The sequence below is a fragment of the Eschrichtius robustus genome, chromosome 18 (genome assembly GCF_028021215.1).
Source record: "Eschrichtius robustus isolate mEscRob2 chromosome 18, mEscRob2.pri, whole genome shotgun sequence".
In the NCBI taxonomy this organism is placed as follows: domain Eukaryota; kingdom Metazoa; phylum Chordata; class Mammalia; order Artiodactyla; family Eschrichtiidae; genus Eschrichtius; species Eschrichtius robustus.
In genome coordinates, this window is record NC_090841.1 from 3,516,858 (window position 1) to 3,533,167 (window position 16,310).

A 16,310-nucleotide genomic window follows, 5' to 3' on the forward strand; every position below is an offset into this window, starting at 1 on the left:
ACAGGAAGCTCTTGGAAATATTACCCCAGACCCCTTAAGGTGTCTTGAAAACTCTGCATGAAATTAAGTACCGCCACTTTAGTTGAATTTCTTGGCACCAAGAAATTAAATTCAAATGCAAACAGAGGCAATAAAATTAAGTTGCCGTTTCCCCTATACAGTGGTCTTTCAGATAATATGGAAAATAATTAATTTTCAATACTTGCACTAAAGAAGACACAAAATTTACAAATTATCACAGTACCTCAGGACACAGCCCCGGTCCTACAGAGAGCTACTTGCCATTAATCCAAAATATCATGTAAGCTAACACAGTCAGCCTTTCTCCTTAAACCTTTCTGGCCAACTTATTAACAGGTGTTAATATGTACCTACATTAACCAGTTTAACATCTCCCACATTCCCTCCTATCCCCAGGGAAGTGAAACTAGATATTGTTGAAGTGAAACCAACAGGTCAGTTGCTTGGAAGACAAAGAAAGAAAGAGAAACCAAAATCCTAGAAAACCCACCTCACAGATAATCAGTGCCTGAATAATTAGGAGTTTGCTAGAATACTGTATTGTTCTCGACAATAACAAGTGTTGACAAAGATGTTGGAGAAATCAGAGCCCTCTTACACTGCAGATGGGGATGTAAAACGGTGCAGCCACTTTAGAAAGCAGTTGGGCAGTTCCTCAAAAAATATGAACTACAAAGTTATCATACGACCCAGCAATTCCACTCCTAAGGTATCTACCCAAGAGAATCGCAAACATGTCTACACAAAGACTTGCGCATGAATGTTTATAGCAACATTATTCCTAAGAGTTAAAAAAGTGGAAACAAACCACACGTCCACCCAATGATGCACGAATAAACCAAATATAATGTACCCGCAGATCTGAATACTATTTGGCCACAAGAAGAAGCACTAATACATACTACACATGGATGAACACTGAAAATATTATCCTAAGTGAAAGAAGCCAGTCTCAACAGCCCATATACTATGTGATCCCATTTCTATGAAATGTCAAGAACAGGCAAGTCCATGGAGACTGAAAGCAGACCAGTGGTTGCCAGAGGCTGGCGCTGGAGGGAGGGGATGGGGAAACTTTCAGAAAGCTACACTGCCCTCTTCCCACAAATTTAGCCATAAGTCACCCTTACAAGGTGCACTGGTTTATCTCCTGCTCCAACAGGCAAACATCTTGCAGCTGATCTTGGACAATACAGACGAAATCATTGACTCACGCCCAGCCGGTGAAGTCAAGACTCCACATACCTTAAGCAGGTAGAATTTTTAAACAGCAAACAGGTGATTCGGCCACAGGAGAAACCCAACTTAGCACAGTGGCCAACTCAGTCTGAATATCACCGATGCAGTCATCAAAGGACCACAGTTTGAAAACGGCCACAGGTTAAGAAGACGTGGAGTAACTGTCTTTTCAAAAGTCACGTGAGGGGGAGGTTGGATGAAAAATCAGTGATCCAACGCCACAGTCCGTGAACGACTCAGATGTCCACAGGAACCAACTACCGCAGTATCAAGAGCCGCGTCCCACCCGCTGGCCACATCCCGACTCTCGCAGGGCTGCTCCTCCTCCAGCAAAGGGCCCGGACTCTCCTCTCCAGGTCCTGCCCTGCTCTTGCAGGCCAGAAGGGAAAGAGAAATCTCAGCGTGATGTTAGCTACATGAGCTTTCCTTTCTTTTTTTAAAAAAAAAATCCTGTTCTGAATGACAAAAGTTCAGGACACCTAGAAATGCACATTTAAACCACCGCGTCTACGGGCACTCACCCGACATAATGTGCATTTCAGCTCCATGTACAACTGGGGTCTCACCACTCTAGAATCTGTTCTTCGAGGACCCTCTCCATGTTCGGGGGAAGCTGCCAGAGTCCACGTAACCAGAGGCAGTGGAGACCCATGAGGCGCCGTCAGGGCCTAAAACGAGAGCCTGTAGGTGGGAAGATGGACCAGACGCTCGCACAGCTGAGGCCCCCACACTCTCTTCTCCAATTCCCGCCCCTCTCCTGTGTCCCTACGGTCCTCAGGACCCCTCCCGTCTGGACTTCTCTCAACGGATCCCCGTTCCCTGCTGACTCATCTCACCTCGCTGCTCGGAAACGCTACGAGGGACCAGGCTACATGAGCCCTGCCCGTCGCTGTAGCTCCATCACCCAGCATGCGTGTGCGTGTGGAGCCCTCGACAAAGGACTGTCCCGGGGGGAACTGCTGCACCTTTACTCCTGCCGCTGCCTCGCTGTGTTTGGAAACCGCTCTTGCTATACTACTGCCGAAGTGCTACTGCCCGGCACCAAACCAAAGGCGCCCTCCCCACCTCCCCGCCGACTGCCCCGCAGCCTGGGACACCGTGACCCCCGCTCTTCCCCAGGCTCCTGGCACGCCCCGGCCGCTGCTCTACCTGGCGCTGCTCCCGTCTATTCACCTCCTCATCAGCTGCCCTCTGTTCCACACGGGGGTTTCTCCAGCTCCGTGCGCCCGAGGGGCCACTCACCGCACCCCCTTCCCTGCTCGGGGAGGAACTCTCCTAAGAACCAGGGGCGTCTCCACCAGGACCCACGGCCTCTTCTCAGCAGCCCCCGAGACAAGGAAACCTCCAGCGTCCCCTGCTAACGCTGCCCGTTCTCCCCGCTGTCCACACCCATGGCTGGAGAACACCCCACGTTCCTCCCCCATGTCCTCACCGGTCTCCCGCCCGCACCCCCGGGTCTCTGTGTCCACGTCCACACCCACGCCCCCGGCCTCGGGCTGCGCTACTGCTCACCAAGAGCTGTGATCATTTTCCTGCTCTCCATCCGTTCCGCACTCAATGCCATGTCCTCAGGGAAGGGTCCTGAAGTGTGTCCCCAGTCACAGCCAGCACCTGCCACGCTCCCGCCCCTTCCCGGGTCGAAAGTCAACCTCCGCAGCCTGGTCCTCAGGCCCTCAAGGTTCACACCCGCCCTGACTCGCACCGACTTTCACAAACCGTAAGGAACTCCCGGGACATGCGAGGCCCCGAGCCGGGTGTTCAGAAAGCAGCAGGCGGAACAGGACTCTCCCATCCGGCCCCGTGCGGACGCCCTGCACCTCAGTCCGCCCGCGGCTCGCAGGTCTGCGCTGTCCCCCCGCACGGAGGCCTCCGCGGCCACGGGGCCTCTCAAACTCCGCCGAGACCCGCCTCCCGCGCCTCTCTTCCCCAGACACATCCTCCGCGCTCCCCGCCACCCCGGCCACCCCACCAGGCCCCGGGAGTGGGCAGACCAACTCTGTCCCCTGGAGCCCGAGGCAGGGGACACGGCCCTCTGAGAGCTGGTGGCTGGGCTCTGCCGCCACAGAAGACGTGCACAGAACTGGTTCCTGACTCAGAAGAGCCCCCCGGTGTCCCGGGATGTGCGGAGTGAGTGAACGGCTGGAGCTGAGGGGGAGGAGGGCCCCAGGGCCCCACATGCTGAAGGACGTGCCCTCAGCGCGCTGGGGAGCGGGGGCGGGGCAGAGCCAGGCGGGCAGGTGCGCGGCCACCAAGCAGAGCTTCGAGGAGGCCGATGGACAGGCCATGGTTGCAGAGAATCCAGGAGTACCGACAAGAGGCCGTCGATTTGAAAATTCGGAGATCACCATTTAACCCGGAGTATACTTTCACTACTTGGATGACGTACATCAAATTACATCAGATTATATCGACTAGGGCTTCCCTGGTGGCGCAGTGGTTGAGAGTCTGCCTGCCCATGCAGGGGACACGGGTTCGAGCCCTGGTCTGGGAAGATCCCACACGCCGCGGAGCAACTGGGCCCGTGAGCCATAACTACTGAGCCTGCACGTCTGGAGCCTGTGCTCCGCAACAAGAGAGGCCGCGATAGTGAGAGGCCCGTGCACCGCGATGAAGAGTGGCCCCCGCTTGCCGCAACTAGAGAAAGCCCTCGCGTAGAAACGAAGACCCAACACAGCAATAAATAAATAAATAAATAAATAAATAAATAAATAAATAAATAAATAAATAAATAAATAAATAAATAAATAAATAAATAAATAAATAAATAAATAAATAAATAAATAAATAAATAAATCAATCAATCAATCAATCAATCAATCAATCAATCGACTAGAAGTAAACGCAGGGGGAGGAGAGGGGCGGCTGTTCTCCAGGCCTCTGTCAAACCTCTGTAGGAAGAGGCCGCAGGGACACTGGGCAGCACAGCTGGCTGAGAACCAGAGCCAGCTGGGGCCACTCAGAAAGGCAGCCACCGGACCCTCGGGGGCCACAGCGAGCTCAGTGGCCTCTGGGCGTGGCCCCCGCACACCCTGAGGCCTCAGAAAAAGAGGTTGGGCACTCTCCCCTTTCTTGGGACAGTGAAGGAATTCATGGGTCTGAAAGCCTGGGAGCCTGTGACCAGTGACAGCACAGGTGACGCTGCTTTGAAAAAAGGAGTTTGCTGCCAAAGTGTCACAATGTAGAGCTCAGCGTTTGCTGGAAGGGCTTCCCGAAGGAAAAGGATTAATAAAAAGCTCTTTGTTGATTCTGCCCCGTTTGCACAAACCGGCTCCTACCCATCTGACCCACACCAAGGCCCTTTTAACTGAACAGCAGACGAAGTGTGACTTTGTGGAAATGGAATCGCTTTCTTGATAAATTAGCCAATTAGAACTTCCCCAGGACGCACAAAAGCCAAAGGCACTATGATTTCCTACCCTATCTCTCGGAATTGCTTTCTTTTTCTCTCCATTTGATGGATTTTTTCCAATAGTTCTGTTGCCCATTTCAAACAAATTGCCCCGTGGAGCCCTTCTCTCTAAAACCTGTGTTTTCCATGCAGAAAATTAATGTGCCCACTCAATTACTGTGCTTCGCTTTCACTTCCTGAAATTTAAGGCTGCAAAATCCTGAAAGGTAACTTCTCTCTAGCGAGGGGGCTGGGCACAGCGGCCTGACTCAGACCCTGATGCCAACGGAAAATCATTTCTGCTGGAGCCTTAAGTCAGGGCGCGTTGTTGAGCTTCCGTCTGTGTGCAGGTCTGGGGCTCTGGGGCTCTGGGGCTCTGGGGCACTGGGGCATCACCTTTGCTGGGCCGTTGCCCCTGCTCTTCCACCTCGCACACCCTTCCCTGTCCGAAGGCTACTTTCAGCCCCTGCAGCCACAGGACGTGACCTTGGCATATCCTTGACGTGTCCTCCCCTCCTGTCCTTAGTCACACTTCCCGTTTCTAATCACTGGTGAGGCATCGAATTTTCCTGTGGTTACTCCCCAGCTTTCTAATTTTCCACTTTTACTTTGAAATTAACTCCACATCATGCGGGCAGGTGGAGGAAAGAGAACCTTTTATCATCCACACAGGTAAACTGTCATATCTGTATCTCCCCACTTGGCGGCGGTGATGGTTAATGTCACGTGTCCACTTGGCTGGGCCACGGCATCAGTTATTTGGTCAAACACTAGTCTAGATGTTGCTGTGAAGGCACTTTTTAAAAATATGATGAACAGTTACATCAGGAGACTTTGAGTCAAGCAGATGACATGACCCTCCATAATGTGGGTGGGCCTCATCCAATCAGTAGATGGCCTTAAAAGACTGAGGTCTCCCAAAGAGAAAGGGAGTCAGCCTCAAGATTGCCTTCGGGGCAAGACTGATATCAGCTCCTGCTAGACTCTCCAGCCTGGCGAGCTGCCCTGTAGACTGTGCTGTTGCCAGCCCTGCAACTGTATGAGCTCATTCCTTAAAGCCAGTCAACTTCTCGGTCTCTCTCGCTCTCTCATTTCAGTTCTGTTTCTCTGGAAGAAACTGTTAAATCCAGGTAATCAGAAATTTTCAATAAAATGCCTCATACGATCTCTAAAATGCCATGCCTTGTATGTTGAGACCAATGATTTGCTTAAGGTTTCTGAAATGAGAGCATATTCAAAGACTAGATATGCAGAATTGTCAATAATCATGATGTCAAAAATGACAGGCTACTAATGGACTCAAAATTGAAGAAGTAAATTATTTCCAGAGGTAAAATCAAAGTCCTAACTTAATTTGGCCCTTGCAAATCTCAGTCCCTTAATTCTCTGCATTGGTTTATTTCTTACAGAATGGATTTCCAAGTAGCTTTAGAGTAAATTATAGCCTTGAATCAGAAAAATCTAAATTATAGGCCCCTAAAAAAATCATACCCGTGGCAGAACATTGCCAATAAATAAAATCCCTTGTGAAAAGAATCTTTCATAAAGCAAGCAATAAAATTTTACCTAGTGCCTGTCATGTGTGCTGGGAACAGTTATATAAACAAAAGCATTTACCGTATAGCCCTTGGTCACACAAACTAGCATCTACTCAGCGCCACAAACACACGTCACGGTGAGGTGCTCTGGTCTCCATTATTAGGAAAGGCTTATATTAAGTTACATAAAAGGGGGAAATGCCCAAATTGGTAACAAATACAATTACAGAGTAGGTCCCCTGGAGAAGCAAAACATAATGTAAAATGAATGCACTTTTCGAAAGACTGATTCCCAGCGCCTGCCCTGAAAGGCGTGATTTATTTCCTGGGGAACAACTCATATATCCACTCAAATTCTGTAACAGTAAAGCAATGCTTACTTTTGGTACACGCTACCACTTGACCTTAAACTCAGAACAAAAATAAAACAATGGGTTTTCCTTTCACTCCGATCTCCATTAAGATAACGAAAGGACTATTTCATTTAAAAACGGCAGACTGGACCCATCCTACCTTTCCAAGTCTTCAAAAGGCCACCACCGAGGTCACACCACAGTAGGGATGAATTTATTTTAGGTCCTGGTCGCTCAGCAGGAGAGCTCAGACCATGAAATTATCGGAGCTTTGAACTTTGTCCCGCACAGAACACAAAAACCCACCAGTGTGATTTGTAGGTTCATGCTGCTGCCTGGCATTAAGTTAATGTATAACAACAATTACACATCAGAGAGAAAAAAAATCAACAAGTTAAATATACACTCCAGAAAAACCCAAACTAGCAACAACAATGAGAATGTGATCATCTTGGCAATGCGGCTGGCCCTATCTGTACGTTTCCCCCTCTTTCCGATACGTGGGAGGGTGCTTGCTTGGGACCAGGCAGTGGGTGTGTGGACAGGTGACAGCTGGGCCCACCTGTGACCCAGTCAACAGGGGCGGTTCTGTTCAGCTGCATCGTTTGGGCTGCAGGACAAAAGCAGTCTGACTACTTGAGTTCGGGTAGAACCAAAAATTCTTCCCAGAGGATTTTCTGTTGGGAATTTCAACATTCAAAGGAGTTTAACACTGATTTCTCAAAATGAGTCATTCTCAGTGAGCACAGATACCAGATACCTCTTCAAAATCAGTCATTCAAACATGGCGGTCAACACTGCCATGAATAAAGAAGGAGCCAGTCATTATATGAGGTGATTTGAAAACAATAATGAATATAATTCAACTCTCAAATTACTACATGCCTTTCTTTCTAGTGTGAATGTAAACTCAGGTTTTTGACTGTGGATACCTCAAAGATAAGAGAAGTCCTTCTATATTAGGTGGGAATCTTTTATATCTAGTTCCCCATGGATGTTTAAAGACACTGTAATGTAAAATGTACAATGAAAATCTAAATGGAGATGATGTTTGTCATTGATTTAAAACATTCCTATAGATCACCATTAGTTAAGCGTTCAGGGAATCATTCTTTGTATTCAACTAAGACAGAGGATCATTCTAAATTTTAAATTGCTTTTTAGGATAAAAAGATGGTAGTTCATTAAAATCCTGATAAACATTCACTAAATCAATGGATAGAAGTCTTGAATATTAGTTGGCATGTTTGAAATAAATACATCTTCATCGATATCCAAGAAAAGGATAGGTAACTCTTCCATAAGATGTTATAAAATTAATGTATAATACATCCCTGTTTACTAAATAATTAGCCTCCATTTTGTAAACCATAGAAATCACATTTCTCAGATCATTCTACCAGAAGAACAAGAATCCTTCTGAATTCCTGTAATCTTTATTTTGATAGAGAATCACAGGTGGATTGTTAAAGGTTTATTTAGGCTATGTGGGAACTTAATATATGTTAATTAATAAAACTGAATGATTTTTAATACGTTTAAAAAACACAGCAGCAGCTAGTGACTCTTCACTTAGTACTTTATGTAACTTCTCACAACAGTCCTGTGAAGGAAATTAGCTTTTCTGGGTGACTTTTAACAAGTTACCTAACCTCCCCGAGCTTAGTCTCCTTCACAGGGTGCGAGTACTAATGTCTGCTCACTGTGTTGTATGTAGGAAGTGAACCAATATATGAAAAACCCAGGTAGCACCATTTCAGAGGATGCTTACATGATCATTTTAAAAATCGCACAGGGCAAGATCAGGATTTGAACGAATGCTCTAAATTTCCAATCCCAGTGTGGAGAGCAATGCAGGTCACCTCTCTTCCTCCCCCAGGCCAGGTGCGCCAACAGGTAAGGCCACCGTCAGCCAATGGAGAGCGTTATAAAGTAATACATGCCTTGATCTGGATCGCTGAAAACTTTCCACGTAGAAAGAGTTCCAACTTTTGGACACGACGCTTTTTCGGGTACTAAGTTTAAGGAGTGAGGATGCCTGGTCAGATGTTTCTAGTTCTGCCACCAACCTTGGTTTGCTTTGATGGCATTTTCCACAGGGAAGAGTTATGCCTACATGGAAGGAAGTTTGCATTCATTATATTTGACTTATAGGTGAAAAATGTGTGTTCAATTTATGTGATTTTTGAAACACTCAGTCCTCTGCTAAAACAACCTCAACATACAAATGAAAGAAAACGAAATGAAGAGATTTAGACTCAGTAAGAGAAAGAACCCAAGAGAGTACTGGAAATAATAACTCAAAAAAAAAAAAAAAAAAAAGAGAGGCTTTCACCTTATTGCTAGGAAGTCACATGTGCATGTAGAAATCTTTCTCTACCTTTGCTGGCCAGTTACCATGGGCAGGAAATATATGTGAGTAGACGTCTTTCTTGAGAAGGTCCATAAAACCCGATCCCAAATGCAGCAATGACAATCACGGTGCCCCTCGCCCCCTGTGAGGCCCCCCGCCAGCACGGAGAACAGTGCCACAACATGCGGGTCACTGAGGTACACACCCCCAGCCGTCCCCCCGTCCCCCGGGGTCTTGTCGGGTGCGTTTGGACGGACTAGGCCTTGTTTAATGGGTCTGCTTAACGATGCAGAACAACAGTGAGTTTTCTAATGCCGATAAAATCTGCACGGCAAACTATAACCCCATTAGTAGCACCCAAAACTACTAGAAATGAAGGTTTTGAAAAATTAAGGGATACAGCTTAAGGAAGGATAAAGACAGGACCATAAAAATCATAGCATTTGAAGTCACGCTAATCTCATCTTTACACTAAGGGTGGTGGGAAGACTCAGCCTTTCTAGAAATAGCTTGCATGTCACCCAGCCAGGCTTCCTTCCCAAGGCGGGATTCCTCCTACAGGGAAAAAAAAAAAAAAAAAAAAAGAAACCGAAGAGGAGTTTTCCACAAGTAGGTTAATAATTTCAACGCAACTTTTCACTCAGACATGTATCGGCTGCGAGGCTATAGCAGGTACTGATGACAAATACGGGAACACAATCACTTAACCCTCAGCTCTTACTAAACGCAGCTCCTGTGTGAAGTACCCCTCATGGAGAACCTCTCTGAACCCTCGGAGAGGCCCTAGGACCTTGGCCCTAGGATCCTGGGCGACAATCAGGAAGCGGGGAAAATCACGCGCCAGTGAGTGCCGGAACTTGGGCCCAGGCTGGCTGACTCTGGAGCCCATGACCTTAGGCATTTCCTCAAGGGAAAATTACATTCTTTTACAACAGCTTCCAGAGACATTCCAAAGAATTATTAGAAAAAAAGAGTACTCCTTTGTCAAAGAATTTAATGAGGAAAAATTTCAGCTAATCAGCTGTTAAAATTTCATATACTGAACCAAATCATCTATTATTTCAAACAAATACTAGAATATGGTTAATACTAGATAAATATTAAATATGAATATTAAAATATGGCTAATATCAGCTTCATTCTTTAAAAGGAGCTTAAGCCATCAGTTCTAACAGTCATTATTTATTGGTAACTAATTGCACAAAGAATTGGGGGTCTGGGGGGAAAGGGGAGTGACTGTTAGTGGGCATGGGGGTTTCTTTCTGGGGCAATGAACATGTTCTAAAATTGACCGTGGGGATGATTCCCATGAGTCTGTGAATATAATAAAAATAATTTAATTCTGCACTTTAAATGGATGAGTGGCACAGTATGTCAATTATATTTCTTTTTTTTTTCAACTGTAGTTGTATTAGTTTCAGGTGTACAGCAAAGTGATTCAGTTATACATATCTATCTATACTTTTTCAGATTCTTTTCCCTTATAGGTTATTACAAAATATTGAGTATGATTCCCTGTACTATACAGTAGGTCCTCATTGGTTATCTATTTTATATATAGTAGTATGTGTATATCAATTATATTTCAATAAAACTGTTTAAAAAAGAAACAAATGAGGCTGGTGGCTTTGCTGTGGTGCCAATTCATTCTTTTTTTAAAAATTTTTATTTCATATTGGAGTATAGTTGATTAACAATGTTGTGTTAGTTTCAGGCGTGCAGTCCATTCATTCTTAATAGAGTAAGAAGGTGGTAACAGGCAGGAATGGTGAAGAATGAACCACAGGGTTACAATCTCAGCTCAGCCATTAGACAGAATGTGCCAGCTCAGGTCATTATTTAAACTTTCTGATCTTCAATATGTGCATCTTTCTTATGCAGAGAATAATGCCCTCCCAGCACCGCATGGCACACAGTAGGCATGCTTGTTATGGTACTTGTTATTACTAGTACTGTTAACCACTATATACAAGTAATGTCAGGTACACACTGCTATATTTAAAATAGATAACCAACAAGGGCCTACTGTACAGCACAGGGAACTCTGCTCAATATTCTGTAATAACCTAAATGGGAAAAGAATTTGAAAAAGAATAGATACATGTATATGCATAACTGAATCACTTTGCTGTACACCTGAAACTAACACAACATGGTTAATCAACTGTACTTCAATATAACATAAAAATGTAAAAAAAAACAAGTAATGTCATAATTGTGGAGTAAAACAAGCTCTTACTACAAGAAGACAGATGCATGTTTCTCAGACGTTTCTAAAAGATCTCTATTTGTGGCAGCCATATCATAAAGCAGCTCAGTGAACTGCTGCTAATTCAACACGCATTTTTAAAAGCACGCTCAGGACTGGCAAGCGCGGGTTTTCAGCTTGAATTTCATAGCTCTCATGCCGTTTTGGCCTACACGGGGAGTTTTTTAAAAACCGAATTCATTTTCAATATTTAAGAATAGAGAGATTTCGGGCTTCCCTCGTGGCTCAGTGGTTAAGAATCCACATGACAATGCAGGGGACACGGGTTCGAGCCCTGGTCCTGGAAGATCCCACATGCCACGGAGAAAGTAAGCCCGCGAACCACAACTACTGAGCCCGCGAGCCACAACTACTGAAGCCCGCGCACCTAGAGCCCGTGCTCCGCCACAAGAGAAGCCACCGCCATGAGAAGCCCGTACACCGCAACGAAGAGTAGCCCCCGCTCGCCGCAACTAGAGAAAGGCTGCACGAAGCAACAAAGACCCAACACAGCCAAAAATAAATTAAATAAATAAAACACTAAAAAAAAGAATAGAGAGATTTCACTTGCATTAAGATTTCTGGATTCTCTTGGAAAATAAGAAAGTTTGCTAACACTGGGCCACCTTCCCTTGGGCCCCGACAGGCAGAACCTACTGAGTTTCCATCCAAACGGCATAGCTCCTGTTACATGCCTGGCCCCAGAAGGCAAACGCATTTGCAGCATTGGGGCTGTCACAGATACAAAGACCACCGGCCACAGCTCTCTACCCACTGGAGCTCAGAGACCAGCCAGAGATGACAGTGAAAACAGCCATAACTAAATAGGCAGGGTCCCTTATGATCAGCCAGATTCACTTCACAGACAGGGGAAACAAGGCTCAAAGAAGTTACGTGATTTATCTAAGGCAAACCGTATCAGCCAGACCAACGGATACATGCCTGAATTGTTATACAGGCATTTGATCACTTTCTTCCAAATATCTCTAAGAACTTAATGTCACAGTTAAAAATAATGGTGAATCAGGGAAGTACAGCGGTGTCCACGTCCACCATGCTGTGATTGATTAACTGAGGAATAACAAAGAAGTTGAATAGACCATTTTCCGCTTCTTTTTGTACTAGGAAGAAAGGAGGAGGCTTGTTAATAAAATGATAAACAATAAAGCATGAGCTTGTTATTTTTTAACAATTAATAGTCTGTCAACCACCTATAATGGAAGAGAATGTAAAAAAAGAATATATATGTTTATATATGTATGTATAACTGAATCACTTTGCTGTACACCTGAAACTAACACAACATTGTAAATCAACTGTATTTCAATAAAATCTTTTTTTTTTGGCCGCCCCACGCTGCTTGTGGGATCTTAGTTCCCTGAACCTGGGCCTCCTGCAGTGGAAGTGCGGAGTCCTAACCACTGGACCACCAGGGAATTCCCCATAAAAATTTTTTTAAATAAAAAATAAAAGTAAAATATCAAAAATAGATTATCAGCCAATCATCTACCATTTATTTAGATATATGGAACTTCTTTAGAGAATTAACAGAAAACACGGTGATTAAATTAAAGAGCCCCAAGGGGACAGAAAGAAGACAGGACCATTTCCAGGGATCATGCCAGGTTCCTGTGTGCTTAATCTGTCCTTGGACTGGCCTGGCCCCATTAATCAAAGCAGCTGGTTTTCTGGGAGAATAACATGTTTTCGTGATCTGAAAAAGGGATATTAAAGGGAAACTGTGATGTCACTGGGAAAAAGAAAGCAAATACTATGATACATTTAACTGTATTTTCTCACTTCTTGTTGTGTCACATGAAAAGTAATAGACCAAGGTCTTTGCTGCCCTTCTATAATTATACCTGGTCAAACAGGTTAAACTAATAGTGTGTTTACAAAACGATGTGAGGTAACTTCAGTATTGACACTGATACCGGATCTGTTTGTATTTAAATTCAACATGACTTATGTAGGTATTCTTTGTATAGTTGTGTTACTGAAAAAATGATGTAAATAAAAATTTTCAGTATACATGGAAGCTCCTATTTCTTAAGAAATAATACATAAAAATGTATATAAGGTTTAAGAAATTTATACTTGGCCTCTATCTTTATAACAATCAGACTTAAGAAAGAAAGAGTACACCAGGGGCTAAGCAAAGCCAGATCTCCTGCACTCACTACAGTGCCTGGCACACAGGAGACCTGCAAGAAATGCCAGGCTTTTAACTGAAAGTGACTATGCAACCATGTAATAAAACAGTTTCCCTGCACAGCATATTTAATACTGTTTTTCATATTTAAGTTGCAGCATCTGAAACTAAAATCATCTTCAAGGTTTAATTTATTCTTATGTTTTTCAGTAATCAGTCTTTGTGGAAGCCATTGAGATTTCTAGGTTTTTCTTCTGTGGGAGAATCAAAAATACTTAAGTCCATGTCTCTCTAGTTTATTTTTATATTCTCAGGAACTAACACCACGTCTGGAATAGAGGAATTACATAACAAACTTTTTAGAATAGATTAATAATATAGCTTTTATGTCAATAACCCGTGACTCTGCTCTAGATCTAATTAAAGATTGAATACTTAATAAGCAATAAGCCAGTTAACTAATAAATACTATTCAACAAGAAGTAATGTAAACAACCTTGAAATATATCCTTTTCCTCCAGTCCTGGTCAGCAACTTTAGCTGTCTGACCTCTAATTTTGAGATCAAGCATGGTTTTCTTCAGACTTTCTAATCCTGAAACAATGGTGTAATAAACTGGCCCTCTGGTACCTACATTTTCAACAGAGAATATAAGCTCTACTCTTTCCTTGGATGGTTGTCAAAGTCGCCCTAAATTGGCAATATGGAGTTTTAGTCTCCTTATTCTTGCCAGACAATATGATTTCAAATTCTTCACTGTCTAATCCTCATTCCCCTTCCCTCACCAGAAAAAAACAAAGGTAAGAAACAAATAATCACTATTAACATCACTGCAACAAAACACGCCAATGCAGGATTAACAGCATTAACCAACAGGATTAGACAGTTATAGCACATTCCACCCTACAGCAACAGAACATACACAGTCTTCTCAAATACACATAGAACACAGATCAAGACAGACAATATTCTGGGCTATAAAACAAACTTCAAAAATTTTTAAAGAACTGAAATCATACAGAATGTATTCTCCAACCGTAATGGAATAAACTGGAAATCAATAACAGAAAGATAAAAGGAAAATCTCCAAACATCTGGAAACTAAACGACACAATTTTTAATAATCCACAGGTCAAAGGGGAAGTCTATGGAGAAATTTAAAAAATACATTTAACCGAATGAAAATGAAAATGAGAATGCAACATATCAAAATTTGTAGAACACCGCTAAAGCAGTGCTCTGAGGGAAATTTACAGCATTAAATAAATACATAAGAAAATAAGAAACTTCTCAAATTAGTAGTCTAAACTCCCACCTCAAGAACCTAGAGAAAGAGCAAAATAAACCCAAAGCAAGCAAAGGAAAGAAATAATAAAGGCAAGAACAGATATAAAAGAAATTGAAAACAGAGAAACAGCAAAAATCGGTAAAACTAAAAGCTGGTTCTTTTAAAAGAGTAATAAAATTTACAAACTTTCTAACAAGGTTGACAAAGAACAAAGAAAAGAAGACACAATATACCAATATTAGGAATGAAATAAGGTAACACCACCGACACTGCAGACATCAAAAAGATAATAAGGGGGGCTTCCCTGATGACACAGTGGTTAAGAATCTGCCTGCCAATGCAGGGGACATGGGTTTGAGCCCTGGCCCAGGAAGATCCCACATGCTGAGGAGCAACTAAGCCCATGAGCCACAACTACTGAGCCTGCGTGCCGCAACTACTGAAGCCCGCACGCCTAGAGCCCGTGCTACGCAACAAGAGAATCCACCACAATGAGAAGCCTGTGCACCGCAACGAAGAGTAGCCCCCACTCACTGCAACGAGAGAAAGCCTGCGCACAGCAACAAAGACCCAACGCAACCAAAAATAAATAAATAAATAAAATTGATTCTTTAAAAAAAAAAAAACGATAATAAGGGAATACTATGAACAACTCTATACACACATATTGGACAACTTAGACAAAATGGACCACTTGCTCAAGAAACAAAAACTACCACAATTCACACAATATGAAATAGATAACTTCAACAGACCGTAATCATTTACGGAAACTGAATATGTCATTTCAAAACTAAGAAGAAATCTCCAGGCCCAAATGCTCTCACTGAAGAATTCTACCAAATATTTAAGAAAGAATTAACACCAATTCCACCCTTTGTCATCCAGGAAATGAAAGACATTTTCTATTCATTTTATGAAGCTAGTATTACCCTCATACCAAAACCAGATGAAGATAGTAGCCTACCACCACCACCAAAAACAAACGAAAACAAAAACAAAAACCCAACTACAGACAGACCAATATCCTTCATGAATACAGACATAAGAATGCTTAATAAAACAGAAGAGAATACAACAATATATAAAAATAATTATACACATGACCAAGTGGGGTTTATTCCATTTGGGTTTACTCCAGGGATCCAAGGCTGGTTCAATGTTTGAAAATTAATCAATATAATTCATTATATTAACGGGCTAAAGAAAAAAATCATATGATCATATATCAATCGATAGAAAAAACATTTGGTAAAATTCAGTCATCACAAAAAAAACTCTCAAAAAAATGGAATAGAGGGCAATTTCCTCAACTTGATAAGGAGCACTTACCAAAAACCTACAGCTAACATTATACTTAATGGTGAAAAGACAGGATGCTTTCCCGCTAAGATCAGAAAGAAGAGGCAAGGACTTTGCTCTCACCACTCTTATTCAACACATCATGAGAAGTTCTAGCCAGTGCGATAAGGCAAGAAAAGGAAATGAAAGGCATACAGCTTAGAAAGGAAGAAATTAAACCATCCCTATTTGCAGATGACATGACTGTCTACATAGAAAATCCCTAGGAATCTACCAAAAGACTCCTAGAACTAATTAGTGAGCGCTACAAGGTTAAATAATACAAGTTAAACATCCAAAAAAATATATTATTGTATTTCTATATACTAGCGATGAACACATGGACATTGAAATAAAAAATACAATACCATTTACAAGTTTTCCAAAAA

The 16,310-nt window shown here is 43.1% G+C and overlaps 1 protein-coding gene across 3 annotated transcripts in view; it reads right to left on the reverse strand.

Moving 5' to 3' along the window:
- Nucleotides 1-16,310, reverse strand: part of SPATA13 (spermatogenesis associated 13) — a 260,134-nt gene that overhangs the window by 87,793 nt on the left and 156,031 nt on the right. Inside the window, exon 2 of one of the 3 annotated variants that reach the window (XM_068526353.1) lies at nt 1,782-1,928. The exons of the other annotated variants lie outside the window; for them this stretch is intronic. Coding sequence (XP_068382454.1) covers nt 1,782-1,808 — 27 coding nt within the window. The 5' untranslated portion in view covers nt 1,809-1,928. The remainder of the gene's footprint in view (nt 1-1,781; nt 1,929-16,310) is intronic. 3 annotated transcript variants of the gene reach the window in all.